This window comes from Neodiprion pinetum, chromosome 3 (assembly GCF_021155775.2).
Source record: "Neodiprion pinetum isolate iyNeoPine1 chromosome 3, iyNeoPine1.2, whole genome shotgun sequence".
Classification (NCBI taxonomy): domain Eukaryota; kingdom Metazoa; phylum Arthropoda; class Insecta; order Hymenoptera; family Diprionidae; genus Neodiprion; species Neodiprion pinetum.
The window spans coordinates 18805067-18823416 of NC_060234.1; the positions used below are offsets into that span (position 1 = coordinate 18805067).

At 40.5% G+C, this 18350-nt stretch overlaps 2 protein-coding genes across 3 annotated transcripts; both read left to right on the plus strand.

The window, feature by feature from the left end:
- The first annotated feature begins 1013 nt into the window (after positions 1-1013).
- LOC124214237 (uncharacterized) lies at positions 1014-11246 on the plus strand. Of its 2 annotated transcripts, none has more exons than XM_046616441.2 (3): positions 1014-1224; positions 2558-2795; positions 5715-11246. In XM_046616441.2, the coding sequence occupies exons 2-3, from the start codon at positions 2639-2641 to the stop codon at positions 8189-8191; spliced, it is 2634 nt and encodes an 877-aa protein (XP_046472397.1). In that variant the 5' UTR covers positions 1014-1224; positions 2558-2638; the 3' UTR covers positions 8192-11246. The 2 variants fall into 2 exon arrangements, with proteins under 2 accessions (XP_046472397.1, XP_046472398.1); XM_046616442.2 differs by lacking the exon at positions 1014-1224 and adding an exon at positions 1628-2187.
- Positions 11247-16110: 4864 nt separating this feature from the next.
- LOC138190625 (uncharacterized) lies at positions 16111-17641 on the plus strand. Its single transcript, XM_069134374.1, has 3 exons — positions 16111-16443; positions 16529-17127; positions 17236-17641. The coding sequence occupies exons 1-3, from the start codon at positions 16111-16113 to the stop codon at positions 17639-17641; spliced, it is 1338 nt and encodes a 445-aa protein (XP_068990475.1).
- The last annotated feature ends 709 nt before the right edge of the window (positions 17642-18350 follow it).

Here is an 18350-nt window from a genome sequence, read left to right on the forward strand (position 1 = left end):
TTCGCCTCTTATATTCATCTATGAGTTTACTTTTTACCAACTGTATTGTGAGTTCATTTTCCGATCTGCTCTCCAGGCCTGTAATCAATGCACTGTATGAGTCTGGTAAGCTGCCGAGAAGCATAGCGGCTACTAGGTTATCTTTCAGTGTTTCTCCCAACGCGGCCAGCTTATTAACCAAATTTGACATTTCGGTGATGTGGTCCTCCATATTACCACCTTCCGCTAGTGTTAATCTACAAATTCTTTTTAATAGAAAAATTTTGCTGGATAAAGTTGCCTTTTGGTGATAATTCTTTAACGAGTCCCAAGCTGCACGCGCTGTCGTAGCGCTCCTGACGTGGTGCAATTGGCTGTCTTCGACTAAAAGTCCAATTGTTGCACGAGCTTGATCGTCACGTTCTGTCCAATCGTTTGTTACTGGAGATGGTGCATCGTCCCTTATTACGTTCCACACTTTATCCTTTATGAGAAGTAATTCTAATTTATAGCACCATACTTCGTAATTTTCGCCGTTCAGCTTCTCTATCTTAAAACGTGAGCTTTCCGCCATTTTTGTGTGAGTCTGTTTTATTATCCGGATAAATTTAATGATTCTTCGTACCTGGGCCCATAACCTGTTATTGGTAATGGTTATGATGGTCTCTATATATTTATCAGAACAATCCTTTATTTATAATCTTTGGTCTTTCACACAAAATACTTAATAACAAATTGGCGAAGAGAACGAGAATCTCTGGCTTCTTGTTTCTTTCTTAGTGAGTACCATAGAGTTAAGAAATTTAACATCTGAGAAACTAGACTCGTAACAGAATTACACTAAGGTAGTTTCGCTATCTGCCACCAGGGTTCCCGAACAAAGACAGTCGTTGTTAGTCGTTGTATCTAACATGAACTTCACCAACGCGAACATTATCCCCAGTAGCTCCGCGCTACGTGTTGATATTGAACAAACACTGTATGCCGGTGTAATAACTTAGAAATTGTCTCGTGTTATTATATTCACCCGTCAGTTCAAAATATACACGTGGTCGTGAAGCTCGTGTGAACTACCGCGCGCGCAACTGCACACAGCCCGTGAGCCTTATGAGGCGAGGAGGGGGTATGCCGGCGTTCAGGCCCATCCACGCGTGCTACAACGAGAACGCGTCAACTCGCTAACTAGCGAGCTATCGCGTACACAGTGGTTGGCGTGAGTGGAACTGGCGTGACTACTATATACAGGTAATAACAAGTGATTATTCTAAGGTTCGGATGCTAAATAGCAGGGATGTAAATGTAATAAGGATGAAAAACAATAACGAATGATTGAAATATTCAGATATTATTTGGGCGCTTCACGAATTATCAACCATTGTCTGGGCTCGAAAAATTCGATTTGCGTAAATTTTTTTCCTTACTTTCTGTGACTCGAGTAAATTAGTAAATTCAACAAGTTTCAATCCGATATAGGACGTCGTATGCTGCATGTTCAGGCGAGGAATATGCTAACCAGTTCTTTAGACAAAATTGCTATGCGTATTTTTATCGTATATTTAGCGTGACAATAAAAATTTGAAGAAATATATTTTCTGTGTGAAAAACTCTCAGCTTTCCGGAACTATTTTCCATCTTTCATTTACTCTGCTCAAACGACCTCCAAAACACGTTTTTTGTCAAAGAATAACGATTTCTATTGCCCCGCAATGTTGTATCATTCTTTTGAATTTTTATTCTAACAGCTGAGATTTTTTTACTCATGAACACAAATTTTCAGAATGGAAAGGCTACGCGGTCGCGCGCGTTAGGTACGATTGATTTATAAAGACAATTGTAATAAAGAGAATTTTATTTACCGTTCTTTATTAATTAATCGTAGCTCACGCGCGACTACTATATTATACAGCCTTCCCACTCTGAAAATTTGTTTCTTTTATGACTGGAAAAATCTCAACTGTCAGAATAAAAATTCGAAACAATGACAAGACATTGCGGCGCAAAAGAAATCGCTGTTTCTGTTTTGTCAAAAATCGTGATTCTTGATTGGTTATGGCAGAGTCAATGTGAACTAAAAAATGGATCCGAAAAGCGGAGAGTTTTTCACACATAAGTTTTTTTTTTCAATTTTCATTGTGACTCGAAATCTGCGATAAGAATGCGCATACAAATTTTGTCCAAAAAAATTGGATATCGCATTCCTCGTGAAAGGTACGTCCTATTGGACTGAAGCTTGTTGAATCTACTAATTTACTTGATGGGTCACAGAATAAGAGGAAAATAATTATGAGGCAAATCGCATTAATTTTTCGGGCCGAAAAATTGGTTGATGATTGCGGTGGAATGTCCCATTCACTCATAAATGGAATTGAATTATCGAGAATAGAAAAACTAGTGTATCAAATAGTATCAATTGCATTAAAAGATTTATCAAGTGAATTATTATGAATATGATTTCGATCTGCAACTATAAATTTGTATAACACACTTAAATTATGATTTATCATTTCCTATCGCGGAATTTTCCGTGCGGATTAGTGAATGACTGCGTGAATATCCTTTGATTATCATGTATTTTCAGTGTGACAGTAATTAACTCCGATAATCTGGAATAAATACCAGTGAATCATCGAGATAAAATTAAAGGATATTTATTTCCAACATGGAAAATGAAAGAGCAGCAGATCCTAAGCCACGTAAACGTTACAAACTGTTCTTGGATCCAGAGTACCAACCACATTGGGTTTCTACGAGGACTCATTCATTTTGGGTTGCTGATGCAACTGTTCCGCCACCAGAAACCGACGTCGACGCATCAGGTATTGGTCCAACCAAAGACCGTTTAATTGGTACAAATGTGGAGTATGCAATTTTTTTTTTAACACACGCCAATACCACGCGCCTATAATTTATCCTATACCAGGTTGCAAGCGGAACATCTATAGGCTATTTCTGTTGGAAAAGGTGGAAGATCTTTTTTTTGCGTCATCTATGCTCACGCTATAATTATAGTTACAATGAGCCGTAAAAATTTATTAACGTCGAAATTCGTACATTTGTCTTGGATGATGCATATGAGTTTATACTACTTCACCTTAGGGATTTTTATTATTACAGTTAATAATTTATGAACTCGTGAGTTCGAAAAGTATATTGCTTAGAATTTGAAGGATATTACTGTATATCCAGCTCGCCTAGAATGCTTGAAACATTTTTGTTTTATGTGAGAAAAAAATCACGATATATCGGTTTTTAAATTCTTGGAAATAAAATTCAAGTTAGAATATGGGACATAGGACACGTTTTAGGGTCAGCTTGTAATTGTTTCATATTTTCTTCGGTTCTCAATCTTTGACGTCCCTGTACTTAGCAGAGCAATGTTGGAGAAACCGAATATAATTGGTACCATAATTAGGTGCTTTTTAGGTGCTAATTAGGTGCCCGATTCAAAATTTGGTGCTTGATTTTTTAATTAGGAAAAATCGATTTTTGCCGCGCGCTGCCAGCGGGACGTCAGGCTAGCAGAGCACCCCACGTAACTCGACAAGTACCGGGGTTAGGGAGAAGTACTCTCCGTAGGAATTAAGTGCTTTTTAAGTGCTACTCGGGTAGACTATCTAGAATTTACGGGATCAATTTTTCGATCAGTAAAAATCGATTTTTGCCGCGCGCTGCCAGCCGGACGTGAGGCTAGCAGAGCGCCGCATGTAACTCGACAAGTACCGGGATTAGGGAGAAGTATTCTCCGTAGGAATTAGGAACTTTTCAAGTGCTACTCGGGCATGCTATACGGAACTTCCGGCATCGACGTCTCGATGTACTTTGATACATGGTAAACGTTGTATATCAACACATACATTCTAAAATCACGAGATACGCTGTATACGTATTATATCAAAATACCAGCAAAATTTTTCAATTCTTTCCGCATCTCGTTTTTACGACGGCAAAAGTTATTCGATTCCAACCAAGTAAATAACCCTTCGTCTGCACACACCCGCCACGACCCTCCGCCACGACCTTTCGACTGCATATAGGGTCAATCTGACTCTAACCGTTTTTCAACCGATTGTATCGTACTAAATGAACCGACTGCGTATTTTGATGACGGGACGCCATTAGAACAGAGTAGGAATCGGACACTTTGATGACTATGCGGTCATTTTGGTGACTGTCACGAATGTGTATTTGTATGAATCGGATATTTTGATGACTGGGATTTTTTGGCGTGATCCTGAAAATTCAAAAATTCGAAAATTTTGTTGCCAATTTCTGCCCAAGGCGAAACCACAATTGCATAGCTGTGGCTGTTGTGATAGCCTTCCTTTCCCATGGACTCGCGCGCGAAGCGCGCGAGGCCAGTTGCTCATCAAATTTACAACAAACCTCGTAACTAGGCACCCAAAAAGGTCCGTCATCAGTATATATGATACATGTAAATATATAAATACGCATTATTAATTTTTTTTTGCACATACACTTTTTGTAATAAATTGTTCTTATTTATGGCCCAAGCGTTGATTTTTGAGAATACTAAAATCGAAGTGCCCAAAAATAGGTAAAATACAATTGTATGTGCAAAAAAAAAAATAATAATGCGTATTTATATATTTACATGTATCGTATATACTGATGACGGACCTTTTTGGGTGCCTAGGTACGAGGTTTGTTGTAAATTTGCTGAGCAACTGGCGTCGCGCGCTTCGCGCGCGAGTCCAGGGGAAAGGAAAACTATCACAACAGCCACAGCTATGCAATTGTGGTTTCGCCTTGGGCAGAAATTGGCAACAAAATTTTCGAATTTTCAGGATCACGCCAAAAAATCCCAGTCATCAAAATAACCGATTCATACAAATACACATTCGTGACAGTCACCAAAATTAACGCATAGTCATCAAATTGTCCGATTCCTACTCTGTTCTAATGGCATCCCGTCACCAAAATACGCAGTCGGTTCATTTAGTACGATACAATTGGTTGGAAAACGGTTGGGGTCAGATTGACCCTATATGCAGTCGGAGGGTCGTGGCGGAGGTGTGCAGACGGAAGGTTATTTACTTGGTTGGAATCGAATAACTTTTGCCGTGGTAAAAACGAGATGTGGAAAGAATTGAAAAATATTGCTGGTATTTTGATATACATACATACAGCGTACCTCGTGATTTTAGAATGTATGTGTTAATAAACAACGTTTACGATGTATGAAAGTACATCAAGACGTCGTTCCCGGAAGTTCCGTATAGCATGCCCGAGTAGCACTTAAAGAGCACTCAATTCCTACGGAGAGTACTTCTCCCTTACCCCGGTATTTGTCGAGTTACGTGGGGTGCTCTGCTATCCTGACGGCCCGCTGGCAGCGCGCGGCAAAAATCGATTATTCCTAATTAAAAAATCAATCCCGGAAATTCTGGATAGTGTACCCGAGTAGCACTTAAAAAGCACTTAATTCGTACGAAGTGTACTTCTCCCTAACCCCGGTACTTGTCGAGTTACGTGGGGTGCTTTGCTAGCATGACGTCCCGCTAGCAGCGCGCGGCAATAATCGATTTTTTCTCATTAAAAAATCAAGCACCAAATTCTTGAATCGGGCACCTAATTAGCACCTAAAAAGCACCTAATTATGGTACCAATTATATTCGGTTTCTCCAACATTGCTCTGCTGAGTACAGGGACGTCAATCTTTGTACGTTATTATATTACTTGTGCCAAAGTTATTGTGAGTCAATTAATGTTTTCAGATCAAAATTCTGTGGGATCGGGCGAGAATATGTTGTTAAATACCGAGGATGATACGTCACATTGTGTTTCCGATTCTAATCAATCATCTGCTGCATCTTCGATGGAGCCTGATCTAAGCAATGACTGCTGTGGAAATATGTCACATGAGGAGAATGATGATGTCTGTGTGTCGGATGAAGAGCACTTGACAGATCCCGATGTAGAAAATTCTGATGACTCACAATCAGACGATTCCCACGATTCGCACGACAATTTACAAAATTTTGACGATTCTGAAACTTCGGAAGAAGATGAACCTCACGAACGAGTCGGGCGAGAAGACGGTGTGAATGACGACGATATTATGTTTGATCAATCTGTTCTGTCCGTGTCGGATGTTATGGAAATGGTCATGGCATATTGTATGCGTTTTTCTGTATCCCATGAGGCCCGAAAAGCACTGGTGGATATGATACAATGTTTGGCCGGACCAAGGTATGAGAATTGGTCAATTAGCAAATTCCAAATCAAAAAGAAGTACGAGCCGCCTGAAGATGTTATGACTTACACTTTTTTTTGCTCTTCATGCAAAATACCTATTTTGGGACCAATCACAAAAAGGGAATTTGAAAATAATTCAGTTACTTGCGAAGAGTGCCTTCAGCTACAAAATCTGACGATGCAATCGCCGAATAGGTTCATTTACATTGATTTGAAGTACCAATTTAAGCAACTCTTGAGTAGTCGAAAGATCCGTGAGAGCCTAATGGAAAACTTAATAACACGAGACGCTGCGCTCGCTCGTGCACCACCGACCGTAATGACAGACATTTATGACAGCGAGCTGTATAGAGCGGCAATTGGGGAATATTTTCAGAATGCTGATCATGTCCTCACGTACAACTTCAATACAGATGGAATGCCGATTTTTAATAGCTCCAATAGAAGCAGTTGGCCATTGCTATTAATTGTGAATGAATTACCTCCCCATCTGCGATTTAAGCACGTCCTTCTAGCTGGATTATGGGTTGGAAATAAGGAACCCAGTCCTACCATGATGAACACTTTTCTCCAACAGTTCGTTTCACAGGCAAATCACCTAACCGAACGAGGCCTCAAATTGAAAAATGACATGGGCCGAAAGACAACTTTCAAAATAATACCACTGTGTTGCGTTTGTGACTCCGTGGCAAGACCTATTGTCCAGTGCAGGTTACAATATAACGGATATCGCAGCTGTAGTTGGTGCTATGCTCATGGGAATTATGTACGTGGAGCTGTGCGCTATTTATTCGGCGAAGTAGACGCAGACGGGAGAACACACGAGTCTCATAAAGAGGATGTAGAAAATGCCACACGACTTCGGAAACCTGTGAATGGCGTCAAAGGAGCTAGCATTTTGTTACAGTTGCTCCTATTTAATATGGTGTGGGGATTTCCCTTTGAATACATGCACGCCATATTACTCGGTGTAATAAAACTTCTGTGGGATATTTGGACAACTCCCGGGAGTCCAATTTATCTGGCCCCAGCCATTCAAAATCAAATCAACGATAGATTGATGCGAATGACTCCTACACACGAAATTCATCGATTGCCGAGAAAATTATCGAAAAGAGGCAAGTGGAAAGCTTCTGAATGGCAGTCATGGTTATTATTCTACAGCCTCCCTTGTTTAGACGGTCTCATACCAGACGCTGCTTTGGAACACCTATCACTTTTAGTAGACAGTTCGTTCATACTTCTGCAAAACAAAATTTCCGAAGCAGATTTAAATAAGTGCGAACTGAATCTCACGAAATTCGTAGCTGAATTTGAAATTTTATACGGAAAAGAATATGTGACATTCAATGTACATAGCTTACTGCATGTGGTGAAATCCGTGAAATCGTCAGGACCGTTGTGGACGACTTCTGCTTTCAGTTTTGAGAGTACCAATTACAGACTAAAACAACAAGTCAATGGACCGAAAGGGGTTGACGATCAAATCGCAATGGGATACCTCAATAAAAATATGTTCCAATGGAAATTGGGGGAAAACATGGAACTCTCGGAAGAAAGCCAGAATTACTGCAAGCGTCTCTTTGCCGGCCGTCCTCACACTTCGAATTGCACAATAACACCTGACAATGTAGTTTTGCTTGGCAAACCTGTCGTACATGATAACGGGGAAGTCATATACGCTCGGTGTATATTCAAAAATACCCCTTTTCACAGCGCACGATATCGGCCGAACAAAAAAACTAACGATTCCGTAGTGCAATTGGTCACAACGGATATAGTTCAAATAACTGGATTTGTACTCGTTGATGGTCGGACCTATATCGATGCACAGAATATTGATGTGGTTGTAGAATTGCACGTACCGCACATTGTGAGAGTAAGGCGAAGCGATGAATATCGAAGAATCCCCATGGACGATATCCAAGAGAAACTGCTATTTCTGAGCGTCAACAATTTGACATATATTTGCAAATCTCCTTGCATCATAGATTAAGATAAACTATGTACAAAAAAAATTTACAGCTATATAGCATAGACAGGGTTTATAAACTTGTCAGACAATATTTACTCTTTGCAGGGCTGATGTTAAAATTTGTTCAAGATGTTTAAAATCCTACCATAAGTTAAAATTTGTGTACACTGATTATTATAGTACAATACAATTATAATAAAGACTGAATTGACGAAGGACAAAATAAATGTAAAAAAATACTGTATATCCGCTTTGCTTAAAATTATATCATTTAATAATGATTTATTTTTTTATACAAGTGACCGGAATGCGAAACTGAAGTTATCAAGAAAAGTAATTTTTCTTAAATTCTGAAATATCGTTCTGGTTTCTACAGAAGAAAACTTTGGCTAACAAAACTATTTTTCCTTGACTATAGTTGGGTGAAAGAAACCGAAATCCGACATGTAAAACCCAGACTCAAATTCCCCGTTTACCGGTATTATATTTTAGAGTGAAAATTACGAAATTGAAATGCTGCAATTAAAAACGCATCGTGTCGATAATACATGAAAACCGGACAGACAGGCTATCTATCGGATGCAGATAGAGGCCGATAGAATTTGTATACGCGATTGCGGACAGAAGAGGGTTATTCGTTGTCGGTAGCGAATGCGGATAGAAGCCGATAGAATTTGTATACGCGATTGCGGATAGATCCAGATGAATTCGCACGCTGCTCAGCGCTGCGTACACATTCGGACAGACGGGCTGTCTGTAATTGCCAACAGAAGCGGATGGCTTGTTGTAAAGAGCGAATGAGGATAGAGGCCGATAGAATTTGTATATGAAATTGCGGATAGACGCCGTCAAGCAGTTAGAAGTCCAATAAATACCGTCTGAAATTCATAGTCATGCGTACATGAAACTGATAGATGCAGACAGAAATTCAATGTTGGATCACTTGTGCGGATAAAGCTGACAGAATCCCGTCAAGTTCTTATACATTTCAGTTACATATTCTATTGGTTTCTGATGGAATTTTAACCAGGGATGGTATTCCCCTGAAAAACAAATAACAACTAGGGCTAATGAAGGATGAAAATAATGGTAAAATTATGACCGAGTTTGTGGGACTGCGAGCAAAGCTGTACACATTTACTACGATGGGTGAGGATGGGGAAAAATATGACCGTGGCGTGAAAGTGAGTAAGCGTGCCAAGGGTGTAAAAAATTCATCGATAAATAGCATCACGTTTTATGATTATAAGCGCTGTCTGATGGCTTACCAAGAGTTGACCCTCCCCCAGTGTTTAATACAAAGTAAAAAACATGAAGTAAGCACGGTCGTACAAAAAAAATTGGCTCTGAGTTGGCAGGATGTCAAGCGGCAATTGATACCTGGGCAGACCGACACCGTACCTTGGGGGTTTGTCGCAGCCCCCCATTAATAACTATAGGATAGAACTGTAGACGTAAAATTGATGTAAATATGTGACGTTTGACACATCGGACGATCCACCATTAGGCGGAAACGTTTCACCATCAATACGATATTTAATGGATTTGAAAATGTGAATTCATATACTTGGCAATTATTTGTTTATTTATTTATTTATTATTATTAATATACCGAGAAATTATTCATATTTATTTGTTCACCTTGTTACGGTGTAGATTGCGCAGGCTCCGATGAGCGGTAATCGGAGCTTACTCCACGCCCAGCCAAGGTGTTATTTGGCTATTGTAGGGTCCGTTCACGTCGACTATGCACTCGCGTGCTACTACTCTCAATGCAGGAAATGAGTGGAATAGAAAGGGATCGGTATTAAGGGAAGGTAAACGATTTAAGGTATATGATTGTTTATTAGTAGTCAATGCAATGGAGTCGGTCGAGGGATGAAGGTATGGTCTTGGTTTAGAGGGATAGGTGTCTTACTTGAGCGCTAGGATGGATCTGCCTGGTTTTGCGGGATGTAGGAGGCAAGCTAGCCGCGAGTTACAGAAGAATCTGCTGACTCGCGAACGATAAGAGTAGACTACAGAGCGTAAGGTAACTAAGAGCGTGGGAAAGGAATATGAAGTCTGGAGGACGTAACAACCTCGAGAAAAGTTTTCAGAAAAAGAAAAAAAAAATTCAGAAAACGTAAAACAGTTTTCAGAAAACTTTTTTCCCATTTGATTAACACGTAAGAAAAGTTTTCAAAAAATGAAAAAAAGTTTTCCAAAAAATAAAATGTGTAATAATCGTATGGCAAAATTGCAGATTATCATTATTATCCCTGTTGGGATTCTGGATGTTGGTGTGATTAATTTTATTAAATAATTAAAGATTTATTATAGGAAGATTGTTACTTTATTCAAAATAGAGTATCGGAGGTTTGTCTTGACAAACTGAAGGATCAGAGTGAACTAACTCCTTGGAGCTATATTACTGTAACTGTACTGTTAAAAATATATATTTAAGGGTCTATACTATGCTAAAAATTATACCTAGTTTTTATGACTCTGTTCGAGTACTCTTATCCTTACTTCTAGAAAACTATAAAAGCAATCGCTACAGGGTTGACAATGTGTTTACCAGATGTTGCAAGAAAATGAAAACTTTCACTTTTAAAATAAATAAAATAAAACTTAAATATGAGAATGTAGAGTTTTGGAGTTGTGGAGTGATTAGCGAAATGATTGATGCCGATAATTATGGTTAACGATAACAAGAAATTAAAAGATGCTTTATTGAAACAGAGAACAAACGAGGTACTGAGTTTACACGATTGATTGACGAAAGTACAGAAAGCAAAAGAATGAAGCTAGCTACTTGATGTGTATGTTACGAGAGCGCAACGAAGACTAGGGTAAAGAAAGAGTGCAGGCTCGCCCCCGAGTCGAGGCCAAGGGTCGCGTCGCGCCAAAAATGCCACATGTAGGGAAATTTCCGGCGCGGTCAAACCCTTAGCCCTCGGCTAGCGAGGCGAGGCCTGGACACTCGAAGGCTAGTCGGACATGAAAATATTTCAACGGTTTTTCTCGCCAGTGGCGGGTGTCCGCCACAGAGAAATATAATATCTCAAAAGAGAGAAACTTTTGTAGACGAACTCAATATTTCAACAATCCCCATTATTGTTATTATTATTATTATTATTATTATTATTTTCATAGTACAGAGTATGGCACATGTGCATACAAAGGAAATGAAATGTGGAAATATTTGTATATTCAAAATCTTTTATTGTAATTCGGAAAATACACACAAATTATGTTACATGTCTGTCTTATTTATCCAACTATTGTGCGAACTATCAAAACCCAACCACTTCACATAGAACAGATTCCCCCGTTTGCGTAATACTTTCTCCACAAGGTAGCCGTCGGGGTATTTTACTTTGCTGAGCTCTTTCTGGTAGAAGCCCCCATCGATGGGATGATCCTGATAATCGGTAAGTTTATAGGTAGTTGGATTGGTATTTTCCACCTCACTCACGGTGAATATTTCAGTCGTCCAATTGGGTGTATAGCTTTTTTCGAAATCATTCTTGTACTTGCTGATTCGAACTCGATCGCCTACACTGAATTTCCGCGCCCGATCACTTCGTTTGATTTGCCGAGGCTTGTACACGTTACGATACAGCTGTTTTTCATTCTCCGTGCTAATATCCACGGGTTTCATTCGAATCGTGCGATGTTTGGTGTTGTTGTAGGACTTCATTAAATCATCCAAAATATTAATCCACTTGTAGGATCCTTGGAGAGTAAACCGCTTCCACATTGTATTTTTCAATGTTCGATTAAAACGTTCGCATATCGACGCCTTTAAGTTGCTAAATGTCGAATACATGTTGATATTGTGATGCTTCAGGAGGGCTTTGAATTCGCTCTTGTAAAATTCTTTGCCTTGATCAATGTGTAGATGTGTAGGTATACGGCTCTGAATCAGTACAGATTTCATGGCAGCAGTAACATCTTTCCCACTCTTGGACTTTATCGGCACCGCCCACGCGTACTTGGACAATATATTGATGATTGTTAGTAGGTATTTGTATCCCTTGTTGCACGAGCTGTATGCGGTCATATCGACGAGATCAGCTTGCCAGGTCTCATCCAGTCCGCGTACATCTACGAATCGGCGCGGATAGTTGCATCGAGCCTGTCTGTGAAGTTCGGCAGCTATTACAGTCTTCATTGTTCCCAACTCTTCACCTTTCAATTTTTCGAATTGTCGTCCAACCACTCTGGTTCTTCAATCGATATTGATTGCCTCTGCTGGTCTGTCCCAGCGTCGGTGTTGCTTGCTCCCCAATATGTTTGATGCGACTCAACGCGTTTTCTACGATTTTTTTATTTATGCGTAGCTGTTTTAACTCCTCGTTGCGATTATGCGCGAAACTCTCAAAATTTTATTGAAAAGTATCCACAATATCCTCAGCCATAGATCGTAAAGCGGTATTGAGAACTTTTAGGGAAACGGCATCGTTTTTCATTTGTGGATCAGCGATATTACACAATCGTTTGCTGTCTATTTCGTACTGATTGTCGTTGGTGGTTTTAAATCCAACACCCGGAGGCCCTCGAATAAATTTTTTACCACCACCACCACGCTCCGAGTGTCGTCCGAATGTGTCTATGCTCATCACTGGACGGTCACTGAACAAATCATGGTTTTATGTTCACACGCCGTTAATAAACGATTCCGGCCTCGCGCAACTCTTCGATAATGGAGACTATTTCGTTGGAATGGTTGGTATTTCCTGCAACCTGTGACGCCATAAGCAGCCGGAGGCGATCTACAATTTCATTTGGATCATCCCAGTAGACGTACTCAACATCTTGCCCCTCCTTTCGAGCAATCTTATAGTCAGGTAAGCCTTTACCTGATTTATTCGGCGAGCCGACGTGTTGTGCAATGAAATTTCTATACTTTGCGCTTTTTGAATCATCTCGAAGGCTTCTATCGGCTTGGTAACGATTTCGATGCGCATTTTTCGTCGTTACAATTTTTATATAATTATTCTTATCCGCATCATTTACAATCGATGCATCGGTTGATTTTTTAAACAGTAATTCGAGTAATCCAGGTGTTCTCTCATAACTTTTATCCCCCACATTGACCAGATTATCAATAAAATTGATCGGCGTATCGCCAATCATCATACCGTTTGTCAAGTTTCGAACACCGTATGTGGTATCCAAATCCCTCTTTTTGCTTGTGCTGAACATTTTCAAATATTGCGCCGTGGAATCCGTTATTTTCTTCACCGGCGTACTTGTAGTAGAAATTTCACCAAACTTCAGTGTTTTATCATTCGCATCCATGAACTTCCCCTCATCCATATTCTCATCCTCCTCAGTATCATGATCATCCCCGGTACTCTCGTCATCTTTTTCTTCCTCTTTTTTCATTGTCACATCCGGTAGTTCCGTTTTAATTTCTTGTTTAATATACTGCTGCTGCTGTCTTAAGGTATCAACCAATTCTTGCAACGGTGTTACTAAAGGCTTGAGTAACTCTCCCATAACCTGTTCGGTCGTGTCCTTGTCCAACTTGAGCATCTTATACTTCCGCCGTATGACATCGGATGCTTTCGATATTTTACTCAATGTATCCCTATGTTCACGAATCTTGGCACTCTCCATGTTGCCGACTCGATTGTTGCCATGAAACTGTGCAAGTTTATGTTAGTTTATGCTTATAAAGCAGTCAAACCCCTTCCTATATCGCCCCCCATTCATTTCGCTATCCTTGTCAATTACGGTAAAACTGTAATTGTAATCATTCCAGCATGCCGAGCACAAGTCTTTCAATTGCTGATACGTCATGTCCGAGTTCACATGATCGTTGTAGATATGTTTCAGATTCATATCATCCTGCCAAAATAGCACCAATAAGTTTGCATTGTCACGCACTAGGTGTTTTGGAATGCGCGCATACGTTTGACTTAGATAAAAGCTATCGATATCGCGATGCCTGCCCATGCTGAAGTATGCTCTGATATTATCTTGCTTTTTACAGGCCACATTGTCGAAAATCATAACAGAGTTAGGGCGAGCGACTTTCAGTTTCACAACCTCATCGTTCTCGCGAAACGGGAAATAACCCACTCCCTGCACGGGTTCTAGTTACTTTTGCAAAAATTGATACTTTGGCTGGATGAGAGATTTCGAATAGACGTAGACATTTTCGAATCGGATTCCATTGCCGTGGGTGATGAGTGAGAGAAGAGCGTTAGTTTTACCACAATTTGATGGCCCGCAAAAAATTGCTCTCACGGTATTTGGCAGCAATTTTTTATGTCGTCTTTCTATCTTCCTCTTTCCACGTCGAACCATTTTATCAAAATTCACGATAGGTAGTTTATCGGGCTGACCTTGAAATCTCATGATGCTTCGTTAGCATGACAACGAGAACTAAGATGACGGTATATAACTTCCTTCTTTCATAGAAGTCACGTTAGTCGTGGCCCGACTACGAGAACGTGCACACGGAAGAAACGTGGTGGTGTTTTGTTAAATAAAATCATCAGTCATCTTCCAGTTGAATTGCATGTGCCAGGGTATCAGTACTGCGGACCTGGAACGAAATTGGCCAAGAGATTGGCTCGTGGAGATTTGGGGACCAATCCGCTGGATACCGCGTGTAAAGACCACGACATTGCATACGCAAGGAATCGCGATATCGCAGCGAGAAATCTTGCCGACAAAGCGCTCGCTGAGAAGGCGTGGGATCGCGTCCTGGCCAAGGACGCTAGTGTGGGTGAAAAGGCGCTAGCCTGGGGAGTCACCAACACCATGAAAGCTAAATCTAAACTCGGAATGAGCTTAGCTGCGAAGCGGTTGAAACTTGGAGCGGCTGCGAAGAAGAAATCTAGAATTGGCGGGAAGAGTAAACAGCGGAAGAGAACTGTGAATCTTAAATAGTGTAACGTTCTTAGACGTTACGGAAATAAATATGGATCCGTGAGTTTGATTATCAAACCAAAATCAAAGGCGTAAATAGAATGTCGTGAAAAAGCTTTAATTGCAAGATATGTGTTTCTCGTTTCAAGTCTGAAACAAGACTGTTTTTACAATAATGTTGGTTGACGCAGCAACCTTATTCATTTTAAAGAAATAAAAGGTTTGTATACATCTTTTATCTATGATGACTACTAGATCATTAAAAGGGGGCAAAACGGGTGATTTCACCCTTTGTAACAATATCATCACAGCAGCAAAGGTCGCTATGCTACCGGGTTATAAAGCCGTCGAGTCGGCGTTGGCGGGTGCTCGTGCGGCTGTGCGTGGGACTGGGAAGAATATTCGTATGCCTCGCGTTATATCTGTGCCTGATAAAATTGGCGGCATCCTGCCGTTTCTCATTCCAATTCTGGCCGGTCTAAGCGCTACTGGGGCTCTTGCGGGTGGTGCTGCGGGTATAGCTAAAGCTGTCAACGAAGCTAGTGTCAACAAACATCGGTTGAACGAGACCAAACGGCACAATACAACAATGGAGGCGATTGCTTTGGGCAAGGGATTATACCTGCGACCCTACCGCAGCGGAATGGGTCTGTACTTACGTCCGGCAAAAAACTAATAAAGCTACCACACCGAGCTCTCACCAACATTGATTTACGCAACTATTCTAAAAATATGAAAATTTTACATTATCGAGGTGTTTTCATGCGGAATGATCTGCCGAAATCAGGACCAAAAATGCAAGAATCCGCAATTATTAATTATAACGATAAAAATGGCCCAGGAACACATTGGGTTGCATACAAGAAAAATGGTGACCATGTTGTGTATTTCGATAGTTTCGGTCATTTGAAACCGCCTAAGGACTTAATGAGGTATCTCGGTGTTGGTAGCGTTGAATACAATCATAAGAGGTATCACGAATATGATACTGTAATTTGCGGCCACTTGTGCCTCAAATTTCTCTGCGAACAACTCTCAAAAGACAAGTGTTACATGAGCAAGCATTAGTCATGTCGGAATCGTTGACGTTAACACTGTCAGGCACATCCTCCGTGCTGGAGGCTCAATATTTCCCCCCAATCGAGTTATCACTAGAGAAGAACTATGTTCTCGGTCTCGTCGAGTTCCTGACATTCAACTCAATACCCAATATTCATGAGACGTGTAATAAATTTTACCTGAAACGAGCGGACAACAGCAGAGAGAGCATCACGATACCTACGGGAAGTTATGAAATTGAGGATATTCAAAATTTTTCGCCTAAAGAGCTACCCTCCGACATCACCCTTAGTCTGAAAGCTAACGACAACGAGCTGAACAGTGAAGTCACGTGCAATCATGTGGTAGACTTTAAGGACGTTGCCTACCGAGCTCGCGCGGGAACTTTGGCTTCATGCTCATCAGCCGTTTGCATCATCCACATTCCAGGACAACGATGAAATCCATATTGTTGTTCAACATCAAGACTTGTGTTTACTGCCCAGTAAAAGCTCTCTACACATTCATGAAAAAATCACAAAGGGTGATGGCGTGGCTGCGGTGACGGTTACGAAATTGATCAATATGGCCGTTTGCCACTTGTTTGAGGAAGTTCACTATGAGTTGAACGGTGTAGAGATTGATCGAAATAAAAATGTTGGCATCACCAGCGCTATGAAGGGTTACGTATCCTTGAGTCCAGGCCAGCAATATAGTCCCGAGAATACCGGGTGGTTGAGTGGGGGTAACGAACTAACCGATGCCGCTGGAAATTTCGATGTTGTTTTACCGTTAAATTATGTGCTAAGCTTTGCCGAAGATTATCGTCGAGTCATCGTCAATGGCAAACACGACTTAATTCTCACACGTTCCAACATTGATTTGAATGCCGTGATTCAGGCCTCGCACACGGAAAACTTCAAAATCACCCTAAATAAAATCAAGTGGTTGTTGCCTTACATCAAACTGGCGGATAAACCGAAAATCCAGTTACTCAACTACATTGCCAAGGATCCGGCCATATCCATGAGTTTTCGTTCTTGGGAAACGTACGTGTATCCGATGCTCCCATCGACGACGCGACATGTGTGAGCGGTCAAGACATCGACACAGCTTGAGAAGCTGAGATATGTCGTTATGGAATTTCAAACTGCAAGGAGAAACGAGCTGCTGAGAACTGCCAGCGAATTTGATCATTGTCGGATCAGAGATGTAAAACTCTTCCTCAACTCACAGTGCTATCCCTACGGAAATATGAATCTCGATATATACAATAATCAATACGCCATTCTCCATGATATGTATGTCCGGTTTCAAATGACCTACTACAACAAAGAAGCTGAGCCTTTGCTATCGAAGCGTGAATTTATAAACCGAGCCCTCCTTATCGTCATCGATTGCTCCAAGCAGAACGAAACATTGAAAACTGGACCTGTGGACATTCGATTGGAATTTTACTCTAGCATTGCGTTCCCACCACACACTTCTGCCTACTGCATGATCCTGCATGACCGCATTGTTGAATGTAATCCGATTAGTGGTACTGTAAAAAAATTGGTATAAAGTCAATTTCGAGATAGGAGGTTTAATTATTATTATTATTTTTGTGCGAATAATGAAAATATGTGTAAGGTTATTTGCTTAATTTAAAATGTGGTGATCTATTTCCATTATTATGTATAAGCTGAAAACAGAATGTAATTGTTGATAAATAAAATAAACAAATATTCGAAGCATCCGACCGTTATTCTTTGAAACGTTCACCCCCAACCATACGATAAATGAATAAAAACTTGCCGTCTTGCGGCGAGCATTGGAAACATCACGCAGAGTCGATAGATGAAATATTGATTGATCGATAATGCGATGGAGGGGGCGCCACATACCACTAATCTGCGGTAACACCCGGTAACACCAACTGTCGGTAAGATCGGGGATAACAATTTCGTCGGTAAGATGCTTACCATCAAACAATAAAAAAAAATAAAAAATTTGAAATGTTTGCTCATCTGACGATGAAAAAATCAAAATGGGAGCTCATCCGGCTGAGCAAAAAATCCCATTATCAAACTGTCTGACGATAAACAAATCAAAATGGCTGCTCATCCGACTCAGCAAATAACCGAAATAGCTGCTCATCTGAAAAAAGCAAATAATTCATTGTCAAACTGTCTGTCGGTAAGGTCGGACAAAAATACTGGTGGCGTTATCTATGGTAACGCTACAGTCGGTAACAATTTTGTGGGTAAGGCTTACCATCGTGGTGGTAACA

Bases quoted from the DNA above. Each gene is read 5' to 3' on its own strand.
- LOC124214237 (XM_046616441.2), top strand. From the start codon at position 2,639: ATGGAAAATGAAAGAGCAGCAGATCCTAAGCCACGTAAACGTTACAAA. The intron at 2,796-5,714 runs GTATTGGTCCAA...TAATGTTTTCAG, and splicing joins AACCGACGTCGACGCATCAG to ATCAAAATTCTGTGGGATCG.
- LOC138190625 (XM_069134374.1), top strand. From the start codon at position 16,111: ATGTCGGAATCGTTGACGTTAACACTGTCAGGCACATCCTCCGTGCTG. The intron at 16,444-16,528 runs GTAGACTTTAAG...TCCACATTCCAG, and splicing joins AAGTCACGTGCAATCATGTG to GACAACGATGAAATCCATAT. The intron at 17,128-17,235 runs GTACGTGTATCC...TCAAACTGCAAG, and splicing joins AGTTTTCGTTCTTGGGAAAC to GAGAAACGAGCTGCTGAGAA.